The sequence below is a fragment of the Colossoma macropomum genome, unplaced genomic scaffold (genome assembly GCF_904425465.1).
Source record: "Colossoma macropomum unplaced genomic scaffold, Colossoma_macropomum, whole genome shotgun sequence".
Taxonomy (NCBI): Eukaryota; Metazoa; Chordata; class Actinopteri; order Characiformes; family Serrasalmidae; genus Colossoma; species Colossoma macropomum.
The window spans coordinates 37,018,508-37,042,076 of NW_023494805.1; the positions used below are offsets into that span (position 1 = coordinate 37,018,508).

Here is a 23,569-nt window from a genome sequence, read left to right on the forward strand (position 1 = left end):
CATGAATGGTTCCTTTTTATGTCAGTCCTGTTTTAAGTGCAATTGGAAGAAGGAGCACTGGTCCACCCACAGACCAGAGGAGACCCCTGTCAAGTCATCCTCTGGGATCGTCACGCCACCCATTCCTGCATCATCCAGCCAGCCTGTGAGGAATGACCCACAGGTTAAGCAAGAAGGTGGCCTCCCCTTGGCCAGTCCATCTGTTTCAGTTTCAGCCAAAGCTCAGAAGAGTGATCAGATGGTTCCCAAAATGTCAGCTTGCGTCCTGTCTCCCTGTAACACATCTTTCTCTCTTTTGTCCTCACCCAATTTCTACTCTGACTCATCTTCCTATGTTCCCTCCTCTTCTTCCTCGGACCTTCTCTCCTCCCCGATTTATTATTCCTCGTCTTCCTGCGCCTCGTCCCTTTCTGATGGTTCTTGTTCTCCTTATCTCCCCTCTTCCTCAGATCTTTACTCCTCTTCTTCATCCTTGTCCCCCTCACCCCCTTATTTGTCAAAACGTTACTTGAACAAGAAGGCTGGAGCACCTTACTGGATGGATACTCTACTTGCCAAGAGTTTGCTTAAAGATGACAAGGTAAAACAAGAAGTGAAGGCAGAGACGAGTAAATACATCTGGAACAAGCCCCCATACAGCAAAGAGAAGACTGAGAAGACAGCAATCTCTGGGTCTCTGTCAGCTGCCTCCTCTTCATCAACTCTGGGATCAAATCGGCCCAACTTGCAAAAGTCCCAGGTACCCAACACAGGCTCAGGTATGCTCTCCAAAACGTCATCCACATCAGTGCTCAATGCTAACAAAGAGAAGCTTGAGTGTCAGAAGTTGGTGCCCAGCCTGAATAAGGTGGCGAAGGTGGAGCACACCAGCCAGGAGTTGAAGCTTGGCCAGGGCAAGTTGCAGAAGTCCTCCTGTAATTTGTCCCATGGTAATTTCTCCACAACTGCACCAGGATCCTCCTTCATCTCCTCTCATACTGCAAAGTCCAGTCAATACTTACCAAAGCTCTCAATCCACCATGTGCCCTTGACTCAGCCAACTCTTTGCAAAACCTGTGCAGGATTGTTTGAAGGAAGATGTCAGGCTCTCAGGTCAAAGTCGGGATGCTATGAATGTAAACCCGACTCCTTGATCTCGCCCAAAGACACGTCATCCACTCATCAAGGAAAGATGAGCCAGCAGATGCTTGTCCCGCAGAAGGTCAAGCCATGTCCAAAGGATTCCACCATCCACAATGCCATGTCTAAGGAGCACAAAATGGATAAGTGGATTCAGAGACAAACAATCTCCAATGTGTCTCACCCCTCCGCAGCTAATGTACCCCTCATTTCTGCATCTGGCCGCCCCAGAGTGACAGGTTCTGCACTCACAGAAAATAAAGGTGGACCATAGGATAGGATCTAGCTCACTCCCTAACAAGATCCCTCATAACCCCAAGTAAAAGAATCTCCTGGAGGAGGTTAATGCAATCCAAGGTCTCCTGATCCTTGTCTTATTCCTGCCCCCTTGAAAGACAGACTGCTTTTGGAGTGTTTGGTTCTTTAGCGTTGTCTCTCGTTAGATCTCTGCCTTTACTGATCCTTGAAGAACAGTCAGGTTCTTCGCAGTACGGACTTGAAATTCACACTTCATCCACTTTATTCTAGGGTCACCAGGATGGTTTGATCCAGGTTCCACAGGTACGGACTTTAAGGACAAGAGTTCCGCTTGGTGATCTCAGCCAGTTATCAGCTTTAGTACATTTTCTTTAGAACCTAATGGAATTTTTAGTTCTACTAGGGATGTTTAACTAAACTTTTGGAGTTTAAAACTGTCCCAGGTATTTACCACCATTTCGTATAATAACTTTCAGTATCTAGCTTTTTTGACTGTGAGTTGTGATTGGACGTTCTTTAAGGCAGTGGCGATAGGTTGCTTGTTTTGGAGCATGTTTCTCAAAATTATATTTTCCTTCATAAACTTCAACCTTAGATTAATTGTTCATATTTGGGCAGCTAAAAGTTTAAAACTTAAAAAGAGTTATTATTAAAGTTTTAAACTTAAAAAGAGTTATTATTAAAGTTTAAAACTTAAAAAGAGTTATTATTAAAGTTTAAAACTTAAAAAGAGTTATTATTTATTTACAGAATGTGTGTATCAGTTGGTTGAGCTGAAAGACATGCTTTTGTTTGAATATTTAGAACACTATGTTACGCTTCTCTACACATTCTTTACACATTTCAGTCGATTATGTTAATCAAGTGTAAAAGCAGTGCAGAAGTGTATGGAACACATCCATTGAGATAAACCTGTATCTGTTGTGGTGCAGATATAAGGCACAAGTCTACTGCTGCTGATTAGCTTCTCCATCTGTTACATATTGTGTTCAATAAAGTGCATTTCTTGTTCTATAAAAAGCATTTGAATTGCTCCAATGCTATAAACGTGTGTGTGTATGTGTGTGTGTGTGTGCGTGTGTATAATCAGCACTTGCCATATTTCATACACAAAAGAATAAATAGCATAAAATCTTTTCCTCCTTTATTAAGATAGTAAGAATTATTATTATTATTATTATTAAGAAGAATTATTAGGATAGTACAAGGTCATTATAATCAAGAATACACAAGAGTACCACATGTACAAATGACAAAAAAACTATAGGCTAATTATAGAAAACGACAAAAGAGTCACGTGTTAAATGAAGAACCATTCGTTAAAAAGGATGCTGTGCTGATACATTAAGCCTGTTTGGTAAATGCCAAAAGAAGCTGACATTTCATTAAGAATGAAGATTGGATTGTGCAAAATCCCAACATCCCTTTTAAAAAAACAAAAAACAGTAGTGGGGTTTTAAAGGCCTCATCATGGAAAACCAAATATTGTTTTTTGTTGTTGTTGTTTTTTTTTACATATAATATGTATAACATAACATTAAACATTGTTAGCGTTTCAAAACGTACAGTTCATATGCATTTACATAGCCTTCAGCTGTTTAGCCCCACCCCCTCACACGTTGAAAGGAATGTTTCAGCTCTGACCGCTTTTAGAACCACACACGCATATATATATACACACACATATATATATATATATATATATATATATATACACACATATATATGTACACTGATCAGGCATAACATTATGACCGCCTCCTTGTTTCTACGCTCATTGTCCATTTTATCAGCTCTTACTATTTAGGTGCACTTTGTAGTTCTACAGTTACAGACTGTAGTCCATCTGTTTCTCTGCATACTTTGTTAGCCCCCTTTTACCCTGTTCTTCAGTGGTCAGGACCCCCATGGACCCCCACAGAGCAGGTACTATTTGGGTGGTGGATCATTCTCAGCACTGCAGTAACACTGACGTGGTGGTGGTGTGTTAGATATATATATATATATATATATATATATATATATATATATATATATATATATATTAAACAGTGTATATGCAGTTAGGGCACCACTGGGGTCTCCAGCTCTGAATGACTCTGTCTATATCTTAACCATTTAATTATGCATTTAATTATGTTCTAGAAGAACACATGTCTAGAACTTCAATGTGGGCGGAGTCGATCTTGCCGGAAGTCGTATGTCTGACGTCCCGGACGTGACGCCTGGAAGTTGACTGTCAACATGAAAGATGGCGACCCATCACAGGCAGAACGCTGCTGGACGGAGAAAAGTCCAGGTATCACTGCTTTGCTCTTCCTCCTCGGCTGTTTACCTGAGTTAAGCAACGCGGGCGGGACGCTGACGGTTGTATGCGCGCTGAGCGGAGGGACCGGCGCGGCCCCGAGCCTGAGCTGAAGCCAGTGCCCGCAGACGAGGCTGGAGTCGGCTTCCTATTCGCCAGGTTCTGGGTTGAATTCTTCCGTTCCACCTTAAATGGTGCAGCAGTTACATTCTGGCACCTCGGGCGTTATAATAACAACTGCTGCACCGTTTAAGGTGGAACAGGGGAACTCGAAAAGGAAGCTGGCGAATAGGAAGCTGACCGGGTTGGCTGCCCACAGCCCGGTCACCGCTGCAGCGTGTTATATAAAACAGGGCAGATCCATAAAACCTAAAAGCTTAAAAACGGAGGCGTTTCTACTGAAAACCTGCGCTTCGGGCTTTTTATTCAGTCACTCAAATAGCCTCATTCGCCAACGTCCTCTGTTTTTTCTGTGTCACACATGTAGAGGTTAGTGATAGCAACACCCCAACCGCGGTTTTATTGATTATACGCTTTATTCATCCGATAAAATCCTCCGAAATGTCAACGCTGCGATACCGTGATCGGATTTGTCCCTCGAAATATGATTCGAGCTGCAAACGCTGCTTCACGCTTTCCAGTTTGGCCTCTGTGGAGACCCGTAACACCGTTGCCTTGGCAACCCCGTCAGCTTTTGAATGGCGGCGAGGTTCACCAGCTTAAGGGAAATTAAGTGAAACCATTTAACACTGGAGTGAAACTCTTCTAGAGCTCTGCTCACAAATACATTATTCATTTCTACAAACGTTATGTTTAAATTGAAGTTGAGACAGCGCTATCTACACTTTTTCATTTCAAGTTACTCCGTGTTCTCTGAATTTGACTTGCCTCTCAAAATAACTGAACTCTCTGTAAACATTGAGTTGATATCTCCACGTAGTGACTTTCTTAAAATGTGGTAACTCGTTATTTCAACAGAGCTAATATAAAAAATGTGAGAAAACCCCATTACTAAGTCAAAAATTTGAGAAAATACGTCATTTTGAGAAGCCGCGCTACAATTTTGAGAAATACGTCATTTTTCCGAGACAATACGTAAATATCTTGAAAAAATACGCCATTATTTCAAGGTAATAGGTGAACATTTTGAGAAAATAAATCAATATTTCGAGATACTGAGTCAAATTTTAGAGAACGTAGCTAAGTCAATATTTTGAGAAAAAGGGTTATTATTCCAAGAAAATAAGTCATCATTTTGAGATACTACATCGGTATTCTGAGAAGATAGGTCATTATTTTTGAGATACTAGGTCAAAATTCAGAGAAAATACTTAATTATTTCAAGATACTGAGTCAATATTTCAGACATGTCGATTATATTAAGATAGTATCAAGATACTGAGGCACATTTTAGAGAACATAAGTCAATATTTTGAGAGATTACGTCATTATTTAAAGATAGTAAGTAATTATTTTGATATATTAAGTCAATATTTCAAGAAAATAAGTCATTTTTTGAAGATACTATGTCAATACTTAGAGAAAAGATGATCATAAGTCATCATAAGTAATAATAAGTGATGATAAGTTTTGAGAAAATAAATAATTTTGAGATACTAAGTCATTATTTGAGGAGTTCGTGATTTCAAAATACTGTGTCAATAATTTTGAGAGTATAATTCATATTTTTTTTCTCCTCTGTTTGGTGGGAATGGGCTTCCATATAGTTGTGCTTTTAATATATACTGGAAAAAAATTCTTCCCAAAACCCCCCGAAATACTTTAATTCCGTTCAGCATCATGGCGCATAAGGGTACGCTGTATGTTCAAAAGTATAAAGACCCCCCTTTTAAATGAGTGAATTTAGCTTTTTTACACAGCCTGTATAATCTCCATGGAAAAGCATTGCCAATAGAATGAGATGCTCTGAAGCAGCATTAAGGTTACTCTGCCAAATCAGTCATCCAGAGGGGTGTAAAACCCCCCGGCATTGTGCTGTGCAGCATTCCCTGGAGTGGTGGAGCTCCATCCAATACCTTTAGGATGAGTTGGAGTTCCAGAACTGATCATCCAACATCACTACCTGACCTCACTAATGCTCTTGTGACTGAATGCAGTCAAATCCTCACAGCAATGTTCCATCTAGTGTAAAGCCTTCCTAGGAGATTACAAGCTGTTACTGCAGCAAACACAGAACAAACTCCCTATTAAAAGCCTCGATTTCAGAAGAAACGCTGAAGAAACCTACAGCTTCTGGTTGTGTAGCATAGTTGCCAGCAGTTCTGACCTGCTACCACTGCAGAATGAGTTAAATACTATTTTGTATTTCTTTAGATTAGTTGGCAACATTGTTCTGTTAGTGTCAATTAACTGTTAATTCTATTGGAGAACAGTCCACAGCAGGGTCATTTACACCAATCAGGCGTAACATTATGACCGCCTCCTTGTTTCTACGCTCATTGTCCATTTTATCAGCTCCACTTACTATATAGGTGCACTTTGTAGTTCTACAGTTACAGACTGTAGTCCATCTGTTTCTCTGCATACTTTGTTAGCCCCCTTTTACTCTGTTCTTCAGTGGTCAGGACCCCCATGAACCCTCACAGAGCAGGTACTATTTGGGTGGTGGATCATTCTCAGCACTGCAGTAACACTGACATGGTGGTGGTGTGTTAGTGTGTGTTGCGCTGGTCTGAGTGGATCAGACACAGCAGTGCTGCTGGAGTTTTTAAACACCTCAGTGTCACTGCTGGACTGAGAATAGTCCACCAACCAAAACCATCCAGCCAACAGCATCCTGTGGGCAGCGTCCTGTGACCACTGATGAAGGACTAGAGGATGACCAACACAATCTGTGCAGCAGCAGATGAGCTACTGTCTCTGACTTTACATCTACAAGGTGGACTGACAAGGTAGGAGTGTCTAATAGAGTGGACAGTGAGTGGACACAGTGTTTAAAAACTCCAGCAGGACTGCTGTGTCTGATCCACTCATCCACTCATTGTTACTGCAGTGCTGAGAATGATCCACCACCCAAATAGTACCAGCTCTGAGGGTCCATGGGGGTCCTGACCACTGAAGAACAGGGTAAAAGGGGGCTAACAAAGTAGGCAGAGAAACAGATGGACTACAGTCTGTAATTGTAGAACTACAAAGTGCACCTATAGAGTAAGTGGAGCTGATAAAATGGACAATGAGCGCAGAAACAAGGAGGTGGTCATAACGTTATGCCTGATCGGTGTATTTTCCCAAGGAAACAGTAAGAAAAAAGCATGAACGTTGTTGTTTTGTGCGTTTGTACGTAGGTCTCCTATGTGATAAGAGATGAGGTGGAGAAGTACAATCGCAATGGGGTGAACGCTCTTCAGCTGGACCCAGCCTTGAACAGGCTCTTCACTGCTGGCAGGGATTCCATCATCCGGATATGGAGCATCAACCAGCACAAAGTACTAACATATTCATATAAACTCTAAACTTATTCAAAATAGTAATGGCAGTTTTTTCAGTTGATTTGGGGGCATTGGGTAGCAGGGGTCCTAGCAGTTTCAGTACATTCTCTGTTATTTCCAACACTGTGGTCACTTTCTTGTTACTGTTTAGGGGCCCAGCAGACAAAAGCTTGTCTAGAGAATTCAGGAAGCTCTACAGAGGGAGAGAGAGAGAGAGAGACATAGATTACACACAGATGTGTTCTCTATGTGGCGTTTTCCACTTTAAAACAAAATTGTTATAAACAGAACAATAATAGTTAACTGATTATTTATCTATGTTGCTCTTGGTGACCACAGTGGCCACCGACCACCATGATCCCTGCATTTTGTCCATATTTTGTCCGTCTTTATTGATAGCAAATATTTAGTTCTGATGCTCATTTGCTCTCCACCATTGCTGTTATAACTGATATTGATGCACCAGATAGAGCTTAATGGTATGCACTATTATTGTTGCCTATTGTGATATAGTAATTGTGAGGCCAGTACTGCGATAGGGGTGAACATGTACTATGTTGTGCAGGGTGTGTATGTAATAAATTAATATTCTCTGATTGAGAAGGTGAGTAACTGCTGTTTTATTGCAGCAGGATCCCTATATAGCTTCAATGGAACACCACACTGACTGGGTGAATGACATAGTGCTCTGTTGTAATGGGAAAACATGTAAGTCTCGTTTTTTTTTTTTTACATTACATCTCATCTGATGCTCGACGATTCACAATTCAGTCAGTTAATTTCTGTTTTTTTGCTAATTCAGCTGCTTTTCTGACCTGGCTTCTTTTCTTTTAGTGATATCAGCCTCATCAGACACTACAGTTAAAGTCTGGAACGCACACAAGGGGTTCTGTATGTCAACATTAAGAACACATAAGGTAATACATTTAAACTAGTCTTTTTCATCATCCAAGCCGTGTTTACATTTTGTTGGTTCACAGATAAATCAATATTTTCCCCACTTACACAAATCAGCCACGAGTTTACTTCTTTAATTTTGCACTGGAGCTCTATATGAGGTCTATATTACCCACATTTGTAATGCATTATGTGGAAAATATTCAAAAAATACAGGTGCTAGATATTTTAAAAAATCTGGGACTGGGTTTTTTCTTTGCGTCGTATATGATTTTCATTCATTTATTGAAAGAACGTTTACATAGGACTCTTAAGGCTACCACACACTGGACATAGCGTCAAAAAACCATTGTTTTTAATGAAGATGGACACGCGGCTGCCATCCGGAGTCCAGTCCAACATTTTATGATGTTGTAGTGTCATAACTTATTTCACCTTCTACCAGTAAATTTCTTAAAATGTAGATAGTTGATACCAAACTCAACACATTCATTAAATTATGTTGAAGGTTATTTAAGCAATCGAACATGAGAGGGAGTGTGTTAACGCGAAATAACATCACGGCTGTGATTTGGTCGCTGTAGATCGTCACAGTCGTGATGTTATTCGCGATAACACTCCTCGAGTGTTCTGTTGCTTTTATACAACAAATAAAGTAATAAATTAATAAACTGGGCCGTGAACGCGGCGTTTAATATGTTTTAATGTTCGCAGTTCCTTCTGCCAAATTATAGTTCCTTAACGAGCAGCTTGTTGCTACGTCAGAATAACAAGCTCTGCCTACTCGCTGCACAGCCGGCAGTTCGTTCTCCAGCTCCACACAGACCAACTGACAGTTTGAGAATTTAGTGTGGTCTAATCTTCAGAGTCTGACCAAATCGGCTGTCGGTCAAATGTGATCTTAAAAGTGTCCATTTTCTGTTTGTGGCAAAGTAAGAAGTGAAAACGTTCAAATGTCTTGAGCGTTTCCTACAGCTGTCAAAGTCGTTGCTTAGCAACGGCATCTCAGCGGAGTGATACAGTGTTAATGAAAAACCCGTGATGTTATGGCGAAATAACAGCACGGCTAGAACGCTTCTCAACCAATCAGCTTGTGTGGCCGGACCTGACTGTTGTATAAATTCTATTAAAGCCCCCGTCTGCTCATTTTCATGATTTTCTTGTAATTATTATCCATAATTTTGTGGTGTCATTACTATGAACTGGCAGAGAAAGAGTGATGTTAGTCTTTTCTGTTGAGATTTTTGAAATTCTGTCATTTTCTTCTATTTGAATTGGGTGGAAGTAAATTTGATGCTGGTCTCATCAGATCTGCTAAAGTACCAATCAGAGTTAACAGTATATTTACATCAGCTACTCCAGTTTTCCTCTCCCTCATATAAACTGACTGATCTCCCGCTGCTATGAGTCTCAGACAAAACTCCCAGGTAAAAATAAATAACCTATTCCCATGAATAGGTTATTTAAGCTTTTCCAAAGTTGTTAACAGTGCTTGTTATGAAGGTTTATTACACCGTTGTTTGTAGCTTAGCTAAACACTGCTTCCTATTTGCGTTAGCTGCCTGTTACAGGGTCCTGCTTCATTTACGAGAGCATAATAGCTAGCAGGCCACCTTAACTGTAGGAACAAAATGATACACTAGCTTAGTATTACAATAGCTACCCCAGTAATATTAAGCCTCACAGTGTTTCCCTGCAATTGTACTTTACTCATAATGGGAGCTTGTGTGACCTCTGACTCAGAAGCATTGTTATATGATATATGATATATTTATGTATATATATAATGTTAGTGCTGATTGTTCGGATATTGGGCACGATACATCTGTGATCTTCCTGCTATTAGATGAAAGCCTGAGTTCTCCAACTGGTAAAATGGTAAAGTGTAATTTGATCTCTAAAATGACCATCAGACAGCTTCTTCTCCTTTTTTATTTAACATTTTGGGGAAAAAAGCACAAAAAGTGGCCTGTGCAAAAGTTACGGCACATTTTCTAATTAATTTTTTTCCAGTAAGTTAAACTCAGTTAAATCATTGGAAACCGGAGCAGGAAAATGCTATATTCTACAGTCTGTTCTCTGTAGAGGATGTGTACTAATTTTCACTAAGAACATCAACAAAAGGTATTCAAACTTTTGCATCAAATTTACTATTTGATTTTTTCAGACGTTCATTAGGCTGTTTCAACATTTGAACATTCTGATTCATCCCTACCTTATACTTACATTACTTAGCTTTGCACCAGTGCAAAACTAAGGAAGCGAACTTCAGACACCAAACGTGTCTCGTCTGTGCAGCTATGTTTGGGTTGTGTCCTTTAAATCTTTAATGTGTTATTTATCAGGTTTCATTTATTACTTGTGTTGCTTGTGTTTTGTGCCTCAGGACTACGTCAAAGCTTTGGCATATGCAAAAGATAAGGAGCTGGTGGCGTCGGCAGGTCTGGACCGACAGATATTCCTGTGGGATGTAAATACTTTAACAGCACTGACCGCCTCCAACAACACAGTCACCAGTGAGTGAGCTTCCTCTAGATGGCTGGAATCATTTTAATCACTTTTACGTTGACATTAAGACAGATGTAAAAAAAAAGCATGACTTTCTTTAGAGTGTTGTATCAGAGATACTGCTTTGGCTGTGTTGATCTCTGAGGGGCGACCCTTCATATATGAGCGCTAATGTAACCAGAGTCTAAGCACAATCTTTACCATTTCTTGTCTAGTGGTGATGATGCATAGTCAGTCGAGAGGACTTTATATGATCTTTACTTTTATGGTTGTACTATTTGATTTAGCCAGCTTTTTAACTGCAATGTTAACTTCTCGGCTAACTGCAGCTGCACGCAAGTCACCCCACTATCGCAGACCACACCTATAATTTCGGAAACTAAAATATGGCGTCCCTGCTGTGATACTGTTGTCATTCTTGACTGTATATTTCTTACTGTTTTAAATCTGCACTACGTGAGATTTTTTGTTAAAATTGAAAGAAGTAGTGATTTTGAGGTTAGGAGGGGGAAAATATGATAAAATATGGTGTGTGAATGCTGCTGCAAGTCACCCTGTAGAGCCTGAAATAACAATTTAAAAGTCAAAGGTGTCAGGTTGGGAGATTTTCAGACCACAACACACGTCTTTACGTATTAATGTCGCACACACAGCTCAAAAAGAAGGTCCGGCTCAATGATTAGGTCTCAAATACAAAAATATAATGACAATAGTAGATAGTTTACTTACATTCTCTGAAGACACGTCCATCGCCAAGGTCTGAGTTCTCTTTGAAGACTTTCATTTCACTTCAACATGCTCGCAATCATCAGGTTCATCCTCTCTGGGAAGGGGTCTAAAGCGCAGCAGTTGTGTGCAATTACACGTTTCCACCAGAGAGGTCTCCAAATCCCCAAAGCTTTAATTAATCTCGTGTTTGAACAAAATAGATAATTTGAAGTTTAAAAAGTAACATATTCATTTTTGACTGCTTGTACAATGTAAAACTGAAGAAAACTTGAGAACATGAGCCGAGTAATAGCCTGGTCTCCAGAATGCAGTGCTGATTAATCCGTTCATTTTTGTGACAGCTTCCTCACTGAGTGGGAATAAAGACTCTATTTACAGTCTGGCCATGAATCAGCTGGGAACAGTCATCGTCTCAGGCTCCACGGAGAAGGTTGGACTGATGCCTTTTTGATTTTTTTTTTGCCTTGTAAGATTTTTACCAGACGCAGATTAAGGCTAGTCTTAAAGGAATGCGTAATAGGGATGGGCAGTATGACAGTGTTTTAGCGTTATTGTGATAAAAGTATGTCACAATACGCTTTTTTGGGCATATAGTGGGTATCATCAGTACAACAAGAACACTGACTAACTACAAGTTTCATTACAAAGTGAGGATAATTAACCCTGCTTTATTGGATTTAGTGCAGTATAGTTTGTAAAATAACATAAAAAAATAACAATGTAGTTGCAGAATTATTTTTATTTTTATAGTATTTTAAAATGTGGCACTATAGGTTCTATTTTTTTTTTTTTTTTAACTTATTACATCTCTAAATATTGTGATGCATATCGTGTATAGTAAAAATGTTTTGAAGTATTGTGATATAATATTTTTGCCATATCGCCCACCCCTAATGCATAGTGTCCAAGAATGCTAGTTAAGTAGCCCTGCATTTAAAAAGCATTTATAAAGAGGAGGGGGGGGGGCAGTGTTGCCTGCAAAGGGCTTGTGTGGTTTGCAGGTTTTTACTCCAAACAAGCAGGAGCCACTCATGATTCTACTTGTTTAGTAAGCTGATCTCAGGCTTCAGACAATCAGTTAAAACATGCTTAGAACTAATAAGGGAAAAGGTTCCTGAAAAAAAGTTCTTTTATAAGTACATTTCGCTAGGAAAGTGATGCACCTGCATAAGATCATTGTTCATGATCGTCGTACTTTTCTCTTCATTTATTAGGTCTTGAGGGTTTGGGATCCACGGACGTGTGCTAAACTAATGAAGCTGAAAGGCCACACAGACAATGTGAAGTCATTATTATTAAACAGAGATGGCACTCAGGTATGTGCATGCAAACTTCTAACCACTGCTGCTGATACTGATCCAAAGTCTTACTGTTGATGCAAAGGTGACCTGCGTCTGTCTGTAGAGTCAGATTAGACAGTATGTCTACACAGCCTCTCTTACTGTTAGTCTGCCTGAAGTTCAAGAGAATTTATTTTCGGGGTTAGTTTGCCTGACTTATTTTGCGTAATGCCAAATGACCCCTGCTAGTATTGATTATAGCAACACTAACATTTTACATTTTACAGTTTACAGTTTAAGGGCTTAAGGATTCCATTAACTGTTACTTATTTTCATTTTGTCTATTTAGTGTCTGTCCGGTAGTTCAGACGGTACGATACGGCTGTGGTCTCTGGGTCAGCAGCGCTGTATCGCCACCTACCGGGTCCACGACGAGGGCGTGTGGGCTTTGCAGGCCAACGAGGCTTTCACACACATCTACTCCGGAGGCAGGGATCGCAAAATCTACTGCACAGACCTGCGCAACCCTGATATTCGAGTGCTGATATGCGAGGAGAAAGCCCCTGTTCTCAGAGTGAGTGAGAGGAAAAATCTCATTTACACACTGTCCTCCTTGTCCCATATATAGTCATTCAGCCAATAATGGTGGCTTATTTAGTTCTGCACTGGAGCTGTGATGAGCTGCATGGACAAAAGTACAGACATAATTCAGGATTCAGTATGATTACCATTACTCTTTTTAGCTGTGCAGCATACTGTTCTCTGTACAACACAGACTGGCAGAACAAGGACGAAGGGGCTTTAAATGCAACGAGTCCAGGCTGTGGTCTTCTCTGTAGTTCTTTATAGGTGTAAAAACTGGACAAAAACAAGCAAGACAGGAGAACTATTGATGCTTTTGAGCATTGGAAGTGGAGAGGTTTTCATTATGTTTGGAAGAGTTGAAGGTAAAAGAGGAAGAGGATGACCAGCTACAAGATGGATAGATACAGTCAGAGAAATCATAAACATGCCATTAAGAAACCTAAAGACCAGGGCTGGGCATATATTGTTATCATGATAAATTATAACACATCATAATATGTCACACTATTCCCAACAGCATGTTTGATCACAAAGAGATCTCCATGTATCTCCAAAATGGTACTTTCCAGTTGAAGGAAAAAACGCTGACTCCTCATAATGGAAGTGTTTTTTTTTTTCTCAAGTAATTTTGGAGCTTTTCTATTGGTCCATTTATTATGAAATATTAACACAATGCAAAGGCTTGCTGGGCTTTGCAAATTATGCAAGAAAACAAAAAAATGGCTAAAGTGGAGATACAATGTTTTTGCATGGAAGTTTAATTGGATTCAAAGCAGCTCAGTATGTGAAACATTAAACAAAAATCATTGTATGCATAGCTGTTGATAGTAATTTTTTAACGTGGCACAACTTTGTTCTTTCCAAGTATATTGTGTATCATGAAAACCTCTTGAAGTATCGTGATGTTACATTTTTGCCATATCGCCCACCCAAACAACAGACAGGGTGGTTTCCTCTCCAGGGGGCTATTCCACAAAGCAGGATTTCTCAGTTTAGCTAGATAACTTAAGCCCGAAGTTAAGCCTGTCCAATAGGAAAAGAGCTGAGAGACATTACCATTGGACAGATATCTGGCTAACTGAGAAATCCTGCTTTGTGGAATACCCCCAGGAGTTTATATATGTATATATACACACACATTTCATTCACTTTTTTATATATATATGTGTATATATATGTATATATACATATATATATATATAAGTGTGTGTGTGTGTATAAATGAACACGCACACATATATGTCGCTGCTGTTGGACCAAAACCTCTTATGTCCATTTTTGTCATTTTTCAGTTTTTGACATAATTTGAAAATACCCACTGTAACAGTAACGTGACACTATTACATTATTAAACAAAATCTGTTAACTCCTGACAGCGTATGACATCTGCTATGAAGTGTTTATGGCCTGGTTATGTCAGTGTTATATAGCAGACTTCACATAATATGTTACTGGTATATCAAACAGTGTCAGAAACCACATTAGCAAGTCTATTTGCGATTACTAAACAACTCAGCGCAGTTTGAGATGCTGTTTGCGCAATGCTAATTGGTGCTTATAAGCTCCCATTACTACATTAGCCTCGTAGCTCCAGTGCAAAACTACAGAATCAGACTTCAGACACCAGACTACTGGCTGATTGACTACATTTGAGGTAAATTAGATTTTTTTAATGAGTTGTCATTCTTGTAGTAGATACAGTGCTGAGATATGAGAGCAGACCGAGCACAGATCAATTACATTTTTTCTGTTTTGTCATATTCTTCCCTCTTTTCTCCTTGTTCAGATGGAGCTGGACAGGTCAGCAGACCCTCCTCCTGCCATTTGGGTGTCCACAACTAAATCCTGTGTAAACAAATGGGTACGCGAGACCGCTGCTTCTGAAACTAACTAAATGACCGTCATTTCTGTGTTCAGTCTAATTAAACCGTCACATTAATATTATGCCTGGCTCGGGCTTTCCTTTTTGTTGTCAGTCTTTAAAGGGAATGCATAACTTCAGAGCGTCCGGTGACTATGATAACGACTGCAGCGCCCCCCTGACTCCGCTGTGTACGCAGCCTGAGCAGGCCATTAAAGGTAAATCTCATCCTTCTTGTGAGTTGACACTGACCCTGCAAGTACCAGGTGCAACTTGCAAATATGTGCATAACAGTCACAACTTGAAATCCAGTTAAAACTTAAAGGTGTTTTACTGAGTTAGCCTGTATATTTAATTCCTGGAAAATCTGTAATAAAATGTCATAATTGCCTGAATAGTGATTTCACCATTCAGACACTGACACCTGGAAAGGTGAGCAGAGTACTTCCATTAGTTTTTAGCTACATTAGCCTCATAGCTCCAGTACAAGGCTAAAGAAGCAAACTTCACACACCAAAAATATCTTGGCTTATTTTCTACCTTTGGGGGAAGGAGAAAATTATGTACATTAGATTTTTTGCCAAAGCATTCCTTTAACATCCATCTTCTGATCAGTGTGTGTCTTCTGTATATGAATAGTTACAATATCAAAGAGGAGGAAAGTTCTCCGTAGAACAGCACAGGCACTTTTGCATGCTTTTATGCATCACGTCCCAGCTGTAGTTTCTCAAAAGCGCTGCTGAAGGGACAGTTTCACTCAGGATGCACAAATATCAGTGGCTGATTTATTGCCGAAAAGTTATCAGTTATCAGTTATTATTATCAGCCCAATACTGAAATTATGCCCCCTAATTAGAACCGATTACTTGTCGTTCTATTTGTAGGTCGTTAGGCAGGTGTAGTAGCGCATGTAGTCATGTGGAGGAGATTTCCCTTCTTCTAGACCCCGCAGTGCCCTCTGCTGGCTGCTCAGAGTTTCACTGGATCAGCTGCTGACAGCCATTATGTACTGACATGAAGAGAGGAATTACACTGACTTTCATCACTCGTCAACTCTTTTTGACTTTTATTTTATTTATTTATTTATTTTTAGAAAATGTTTAATATTTGTTGTTTGTATAGATATGTAGAGACGACATTTCAGTTCCTATATGAAGTGGCTCAGATATGCTGTGGGGAAACCAGTGACTGAGTTGTTGTGGTCAATTTAAATGACATCTTTGTTCTTTTTTGTATATGAGCTGTTATATGTGTTCTCATACTGTGAATGGCTTTGGATAAGAGTGTCTAAATAATGTAAAATATCCACATTCAGAAACATAAAGCCTTAAAATAATTTTGATTATTGGTTTATGATATCTGTATTGGTCACAATTAGGTGTTAATTATTGGGTATCTTGTCCAAGTCCATATCGGTGCTCACTGACCTCACAAATGTTTGTAAAGACTTCTAAAAGGAACTCATTTTAATTGAGATGAGTGTATTTGCTTATTCGATATCCTGGGTTTTTAATAGAGTTCCAAAGTCTTCCCACTCCTGTGTGTTAGAGTGTTTGTTTATTGCTGACTTCATAGTTTATTTAATGTACTGCTTGCAGGTGGCGCCAGCATAATTCAGTGTCACATTCTGAACGACAAAAGACACATCCTTACCAAAGACACCAACAACAACGTGGCATTCTGGGACGTGCTCAAGGTTAGCGCTAACGAAGGGTCGAGTCCGCTTTGAGGGATGCAGCGAAGGTGCTTGCCTTTGGCTAAGCTTTGACAGTCTGATTATTTGTTTTGCTTTGCTTTTTGTAGGCGTGTAAAGGTGAAGACCTTGGGAAAGTGGAATTTGACGAGGAGATAAAGAAGCGCTTCAAGATGGTCTACGTACCTAACTGGTTTTCTGTGGACCTTAAAACAGGGGTGAGTGTAGGAAGGAGAGTGGTGAGGTCATCCCCTTCTGTTTACAGTAGAAACATCTGTTAAGAATGAATTAGAGTTACTGCACATTACAGGGTTTTAGCGTAGCGTGTCGTGTCGCCCCATTAGACATAGTCAGAAGTAGTTTTTGAGCATTAAAACTACCTCCATAGTTCCTCTTTGAATTAAGTAGGATTTTCATAAAGCATAAAAATGACAAGTTTCCTCAGAGTTCCAGCTTTAAGTGAATTTTAAAGGGGAATTCCATTGACATTTCTACATTTTTAAATAAACCTGTCATTAAAATGTAAGCAGTCATTCAGAGTGGATTGATGTGAAATGCTTTGTTCTTGAGAAACTTTGTCAGAATTGTGAACTGTTCACAGTGGTGGTGATAGGAACCAGACATCTGAAGACCTCAATGCCCTCACATAATGTTATTAGATTAAATAGTCACAAATAGGTTTTAACTTTGTTTTTTGATTGTTTTGATAGAAGGTTGTGGTCAAAAATGTATTATTTATATAATTCATTCGTTGTGGAGAGGTACATGCAGGGCATCATGAGTCAAAATAGTCCCCAAAGAAAACATATTTTTTTAGATTTACCACTGTTTTATCACCATCACCATGGCCTATCCAGACTCAGGAGACATGTGTAGGTTCACTGCTCATTTTGCGTAGTAAATAAATATATTTGCTAATATGTTTGCTCTGTAAACCCCTTCACCATTGGCAAAATGAACGGTGATCCAAAATGTTCTGAACACAGTCAGCAGATGGCGTAGGTCTGCACTTTCCCTCAGCGTAGAATGAAGGTTTTTGTTGTTGTTGAGGGTTGAGAGGTCATGTGCTGAGTAATGGATTAACATGTTTATTTGTTGCTGCATAGATGCTGACCATTACCTTAGATGAGAGTGACTGCTTTGCTGCCTGGGTTTCTGCCAAAGATGCTGGTTTCACGAGCCCTGATGGCTCAGACCCAAAATGTAAGTCCTTTTCATTCTCATCACACAGCTAACTGTGTTGTTTTAAAGGGCCCATATCCTTACATTGAGTGGTGTAAAGCACAGCACCACTGGACTGGAGCAGTGGAAATGTATTACGTGGAGCGATGAATCACTGATGGACGAGTCTGGGTTTGGCTGATGCCAGGAGAACATTACCTGCCTGACTGCACTGTGCCAACTGTAAAGTTTGGTGGAGGAGGGATGATGATATGGGGTTGTTTTTTCAGGAGTTGGTCTAGAACCCTTAGTTTCAGTGGAGGGAAATCTTAATGCTTCAGCACCAAGACATTTTGGACAATTCTATGCTTCCAACTTTGTGGGAACAGTTTGGGGAAGAACCTTTTCTGTTCCAGCATGACTGAGCCCCAGTGCACAAAGCAGGGTCCATAAAGTCATGACTGGGTGAGTTTAATGTGGGCAAACTTGACTGGCCCTCACAGAGCCCTGACCTCAACCCCATCAAACACCTTTGGGATGAACTAGAACGGAGATTGTGAGCCAGGCTCTCTCGTCCAACATCAGTGTCTGACCTCACAAATGCTTTTCTGGATGAATGGGCAGAAATTCCCCCAGACACTCTCCAAAATCTTGTAGAAAGCTTCCTGGAAGAGTGGAAGCTGTTAGAGCTGCAAAGGGGAACCAACTCCATATTAATGCCTATGGATTTAGAATAGGATGTAATAAAAGCTCCTGTAGGTGTAATGTGTAGGTGTCCCAATACTTTTGTCCATATAGTGCACATCTTAAAGGCACAGTAACAAACTAAGCCTGTTTAATTCTAGAGGGTGAAGAGAGGTTAGAAAATGCTCATGTAAAAATGACTTATGACCATTTTTGGTACTTAAAACCACAAACTTTGTGGAGGAATAAATAAAATACAACAACACTGTGGGACAAGGGTCTGAGTAGCACCAACTTTTTTAATGGATTAAAATGAAAATTGAACATGAATGCTAAGATGTGTTTTTGTGTCCTCAGTAAATCTGGGTGGTCTGCTGCTGCAAGCTTTGCTTGAGTTCTGGCCTCGAACGCACATCAATCCTATGGAAGAAGAGGAGGGCGAGGTCAACCACGGTAAAGCTGCAAGACTATTATGTACTATGTAGCTGGTAGTTGTTTCAGTGCTAATGGTGGCGTGATTCTTTGCTTCTGCAGTAAATGGGGAGCAGGAAAGCAGGCTTCAGAAAGGAAACGGCTATTTCCAGGTGCCCCCACACACTCCGGTCATCTTCGGGGAGGCAGGCGGAAGGACGCTGTTCAGGTAAAACTCATCTGAGCTAATCTGGACTCTGAAACTGCTGTTTGGACTGGTTTAGTTTTACATGTGGAGGTGAGGAAATGTAATTGTGCTTCTCAGTGATTTTAGTCCCATCTGATTCCACCATATCTGTCATGTTTATGGGCTGCAAGCTGCTGTGACTGTAATACTGCTAAAATTAGTTTTTGTGTTTTTCTTAATTGTGGACGCTATGAAAGAAGCTTTTACCTTTTATTCTCTGTGGCCCAACTCAAAGTGATACATATTGTCTTATGTTAAATGTGCAACTCTGAACGTTAAAACGTGAAAAGACAGACAAAGGGTTAATTTTGTGTGGTGATGTTGACTGTTGTGTGTGTTACTGTGTTAGTAAATCAATGTTTGGACATGTTTTTTACTTGTAAGCAGCCAAGCATATTACATAAATAACTGTGTAACGATGCAACTCAATCATAAACAAGCCAGACATCCTATGGTACAATTGTTACCTCACCTTTCTGTGTAAAGCTGCCGTTTCAGCCCAGTTTTGAGGTTTTATCTGATGACCAGGATTTACACTGTAATACTGCTACTACTACTACTACTACTACTACTAATAATAATAATTATAATAACTAATAAAAAGTTTAAAAATACAGTTGGAGATACTGGGAATAACAAAACATTAACTGCATAATAGGGCTGGACTGATAAGAAAATATTGTGTCCAGTATCTTTTTTAGGGAGTTAAAAATTTTGATAACCGATAATATTGGCAATATAATTAATATTTTTAATTTTAATTTTATACTCTTACACATGCAGTGTTTTTAGCTAAACAATGCTTTACTGAATTAAACGACTATCAGTATCAAACTTCTGAAACTCAATCAAACAACCAAAACTAAAATCTAAATGTAGAAAAAATATATAAAATAATACATAAAATTCATTTGTATTCATATATTGAGTCATGGGGAGATTGAGAGTTTGAATCCCGGCAGCAACCTAAAAAAAGCCGGTAGTTACTGGCGTGTTAACTGTGATTGGCTGATCTATCAGTCAGGCCCTGCTATATAAGAGGGGGGATAAACAGGTGACTGGTGATTCGCTGCAGCCTGTGTTTGTATGATCTTATATATGTGTGTGTTTGTAAAGACATGAATGAGTTTATTCACCACATCTAAATGTCTTTGTGGCATTTGAACTAATCCTGTTTAGTGTCGGTTAAATTTATCACCATTTATCTCCATTTTTCTACTCTTAGTACCTGCATTGATATTCATTTTTGCCCATTTTCGTCCTCATGAAGGTTGTTATGTCGGGACTCGGGAGGAGAGACGGAGTCGATGTTGCTGAATGAAACTGTCCCACAGTGGGTTATAGACATCACTGTAGATGTAAGATGATTTGCCTTTTATTCAAGATTGTTCTGTTACTTTTATTTTTCCTTTTTTTAACAGATGTGACAGTTAAACTGACTGTTTCTGCTTTTCTTTACAGAAAAACATGCCCAAATTCAACAAGATTCCCTTCTATCTGCAGCCTCATTCATCCTCCGGTGCGAAAACACTCAAGAAGTAAGACACACTTCTATACTTAGTTTTTTAAACAAATTAGCATGTTTTTATCAAAGTATTAGAGGAATTTTACTGTTTTTAAAAACAGTTCTGCATAATTAAATTGTTGAGATGTATACAGAGTCATTCAAAGTGGTTTGATATGAAATAGTTCACTGTAGAGAAAATCACAGACTCAGATTTCTTTACAGTGGTGGTGATAGGAACCAGGCGTCATCATGACTACAACACAAATATATAAGTCCCTCTACAGAGTCAGAGTTGTTTACTGTGGAGCTTTACAGTAACTGCAGTTCTGCATCTTTAGGGACCGCCTGTCCGCCAGCGACATGCTGCAGGTGAGGAAGGTGATGGAGCATGTCTATGAGAAGATCATCAACCTAGACACGGAGTCACAGACCACCAACTCCTCCACCACCGAGAAGCCCGGAGAACAGGAGAAGGAGGAGGACGTGGCCATGCTGGCCGAGGAGAAGATCGAGCTCATGTGCCAGGATCAGGTCAGGCCTGAGCTGCGCTGCGTTACTGACCGTGTTCATTCCGTTTCTCCTCCTGTGGTAGGACAGAGCTGCACATAGACCATCATTCAAGTCTGATTCTGACTTTGTCCTTATGTTGATGAGCATTTACTCATTGTGAACTTAAGCCTGTGACTCATTTCAAACTTAAGATGAAACTACTGCTCACAGTCATGTTATTTAGAAGCCAAAAGTATGGAAGATTCTGTTCATCAGGCCTTCGGGAGAATCTAAATGGGGGAATCTTTTTGGCTCTTATTAGAAAATCAGCAGCAGATAAACTCATTAACAGTTAGTTTCACCCCATTGTGTCTTTTTTTGTTTTTTTTTTTTTTGATATGTAGTGTATAAAACTCAGTTTCATTCAGTCTTTAGCCACGTTTACATGCAGCCTGATAATCCATTAATAATCCGACTAACAGCTCAATCGGAACAGAATATGTCCATGTATACATCTCATTCGGAATAGACTAGTCCAGTTGAGGCCATTCGGAATACAATCTCTATCTGATTGAACGAGGTGGGTAATCCTGTAAACAATCCGTTAAACAGAAGAATAATATCCGTACTAAACGCCTGTATCTGATTACATTCCCTATCGGAAAGTTTAAGTCCGTTCTGATCATGTTCGTCGCGTCATAGTGAAAGTTTATAGCGTTCAACATGGCGGAGCAGAAACTGGTCTGCAGAGGAGACGAAGTTTATGCTCTGATCTTTAAAAGACAGCGGTGGGACGGACGTCCAGCTTATGTGTCTCAGAACACGACGTCTTCCTCTCGGCCTTCTTTAATAAGGACATGTGAAGGACGTTTTCCTGAGTCTGACATCATTCTAAAGAAATTAAAAACACAAGCACTGCTCACTGCTGCTCATCTCACTCTGACTGGACTCACGTGATGCTCGTTGTCATGGTAACGTCTACACTAAGTGGTGCTCTACGCATGCACATAATTTTGGCTCTGATTACTTGTAGTGAGCATGTAAATAGAGATTCTCCATCAGATTGTTGAGTAGAGTGAGTATCTAAACACCTCAGCCTTACTCTATGATCGAAATGATTTCAATCAGATTGGCAAAAATCTTTGCATGTAAACACAGCCATTGATAGGTAACACAGTGATGGGCTGTGATAAACTGGCTAAAAATGGGTTATTTCTGAGAAAAAAAAGGAAAAATTTGGAGTGCACAATTTTTGCTGAATTGAATTTCAGTGGTCAGCTGAAAACAGAAACAAGACCAATGTTGTTCAAAGTGTTTGTTTCATAGGCTAAATAAGCAGATGTAGACATAAATTTGCACTGGCCACAAGGGCCACTAGGGCCACCAAGTTAATGAATATTGGGACCAAATTTTTTTTTGTTATTTTGTGGCCAAAATAGTGGAAACATGTTAAATGTTAATACGGCGTACTTACAATAAACACCCATGCTTCAGTAAACAGTCAACAGCTTTGAACAGCTTTGAAAGAGAAAATATTTATTAAAATCTTAAGAACCTTATAGTCGTTATAGGGTCTGTGGTGGCCCCCCCCGCCAAACTAGTCCACCCTGACGTCATCTGATCTAGGCTTTGTTATTATGTACTCTGTAGCCACTGCAGTGATAGCCTCTGTGTAACGGCAGCTTATTTAACACCTTTTTAACATCTTATTTCATAGATCAATATTAGCAAACTTCAGCCAGTAGAACAGCATCTAAATGGCAGGTGGACCAGCTCGGCAGGGCTACGTTAGCTACTGCAGTGGTTGCAGTTAACAAGCTGTAACACTGTCTTGTTTGTCTGGTTAGTTCTGTCTTGGAACCCTCAGGCCACAGGCTCTGCATTGTTAGTGGCCAGAATATCAGATGTTGTGGTCAGGGGCAACGGACAATGTCTACCCTTGTTAATAAGGTTTTTTTTTGTTTGCTTTGCACAAAATTGTCAATTTGCTGGCCATTGTGTGTCTGACCATTGTGAAACGTTGTCTGTCACTTTGTCCAGGTTTTGGATCCGAACATGGATCTGAGGACAGTGAAGCATTTCATCTGGAAAAGCGGCGGAGATCTGACGCTTCACTACAGACAGAAGTCCACGTGAGAGTGACGTGAGAATCACGTGAGCCTGCCATCTCCCTCCCAGTTCGCCTTACTCGTCTTCAGCCCATCTTTGCCCTGGTGTCCACAGGAGCGTCATGGAGAACGTTCTGCTCTCCGCCCAGAGCCATTCCTCACCTCACGTCGTGGGTCATAGGAAATGCAAACAGGACTGACCGTATCAGACTTGAATGCTTTAAGTTGACTTGAAGTTTAAGATGATTCGCTTTGTACAGAGTACTAATCCAGAATAT

At 39.9% G+C, this 23,569-nt stretch overlaps 1 protein-coding gene across 2 annotated transcripts; it reads left to right on the forward strand.

The window, feature by feature from the left end:
- Window positions 1-3,579: 3,579 nt before the first annotated feature.
- On the forward strand, window positions 3,580-23,569 carry wdr48b (WD repeat domain 48b). Of its 2 annotated transcripts, none has more exons than XM_036597396.1 (19): window positions 3,580-3,676; window positions 6,988-7,128; window positions 7,761-7,839; window positions 7,966-8,048; window positions 10,415-10,544; window positions 11,607-11,695; window positions 12,480-12,581; window positions 12,895-13,119; window positions 14,917-14,991; window positions 15,107-15,209; window positions 16,590-16,687; window positions 16,795-16,902; window positions 17,791-17,887; window positions 18,887-18,982; window positions 19,064-19,169; window positions 20,458-20,545; window positions 20,649-20,725; window positions 21,033-21,225; window positions 23,224-23,569. In XM_036597396.1, exons 1-19 carry the CDS (start codon window positions 3,629-3,631, stop codon window positions 23,317-23,319), a joined length of 2,034 nt encoding a protein of 677 aa, XP_036453289.1. In that variant the 5' UTR covers window positions 3,580-3,628; the 3' UTR covers window positions 23,320-23,569. The 2 variants fall into 2 exon arrangements, with proteins under 2 accessions (XP_036453289.1, XP_036453290.1); XM_036597397.1 differs by having other exon boundaries at window positions 7,764-7,839.

Bases quoted from the DNA above. Each gene is read 5' to 3' on its own strand.
- wdr48b (XM_036597396.1), top strand. From the start codon at position 3,629: ATGGCGACCCATCACAGGCAGAACGCTGCTGGACGGAGAAAAGTCCAG. The intron at 11,696-12,479 runs GTTGGACTGATG...TTCATTTATTAG, and splicing joins TCTCAGGCTCCACGGAGAAG to GTCTTGAGGGTTTGGGATCC. The intron at 12,582-12,894 runs GTATGTGCATGC...TTGTCTATTTAG, and splicing joins TAAACAGAGATGGCACTCAG to TGTCTGTCCGGTAGTTCAGA.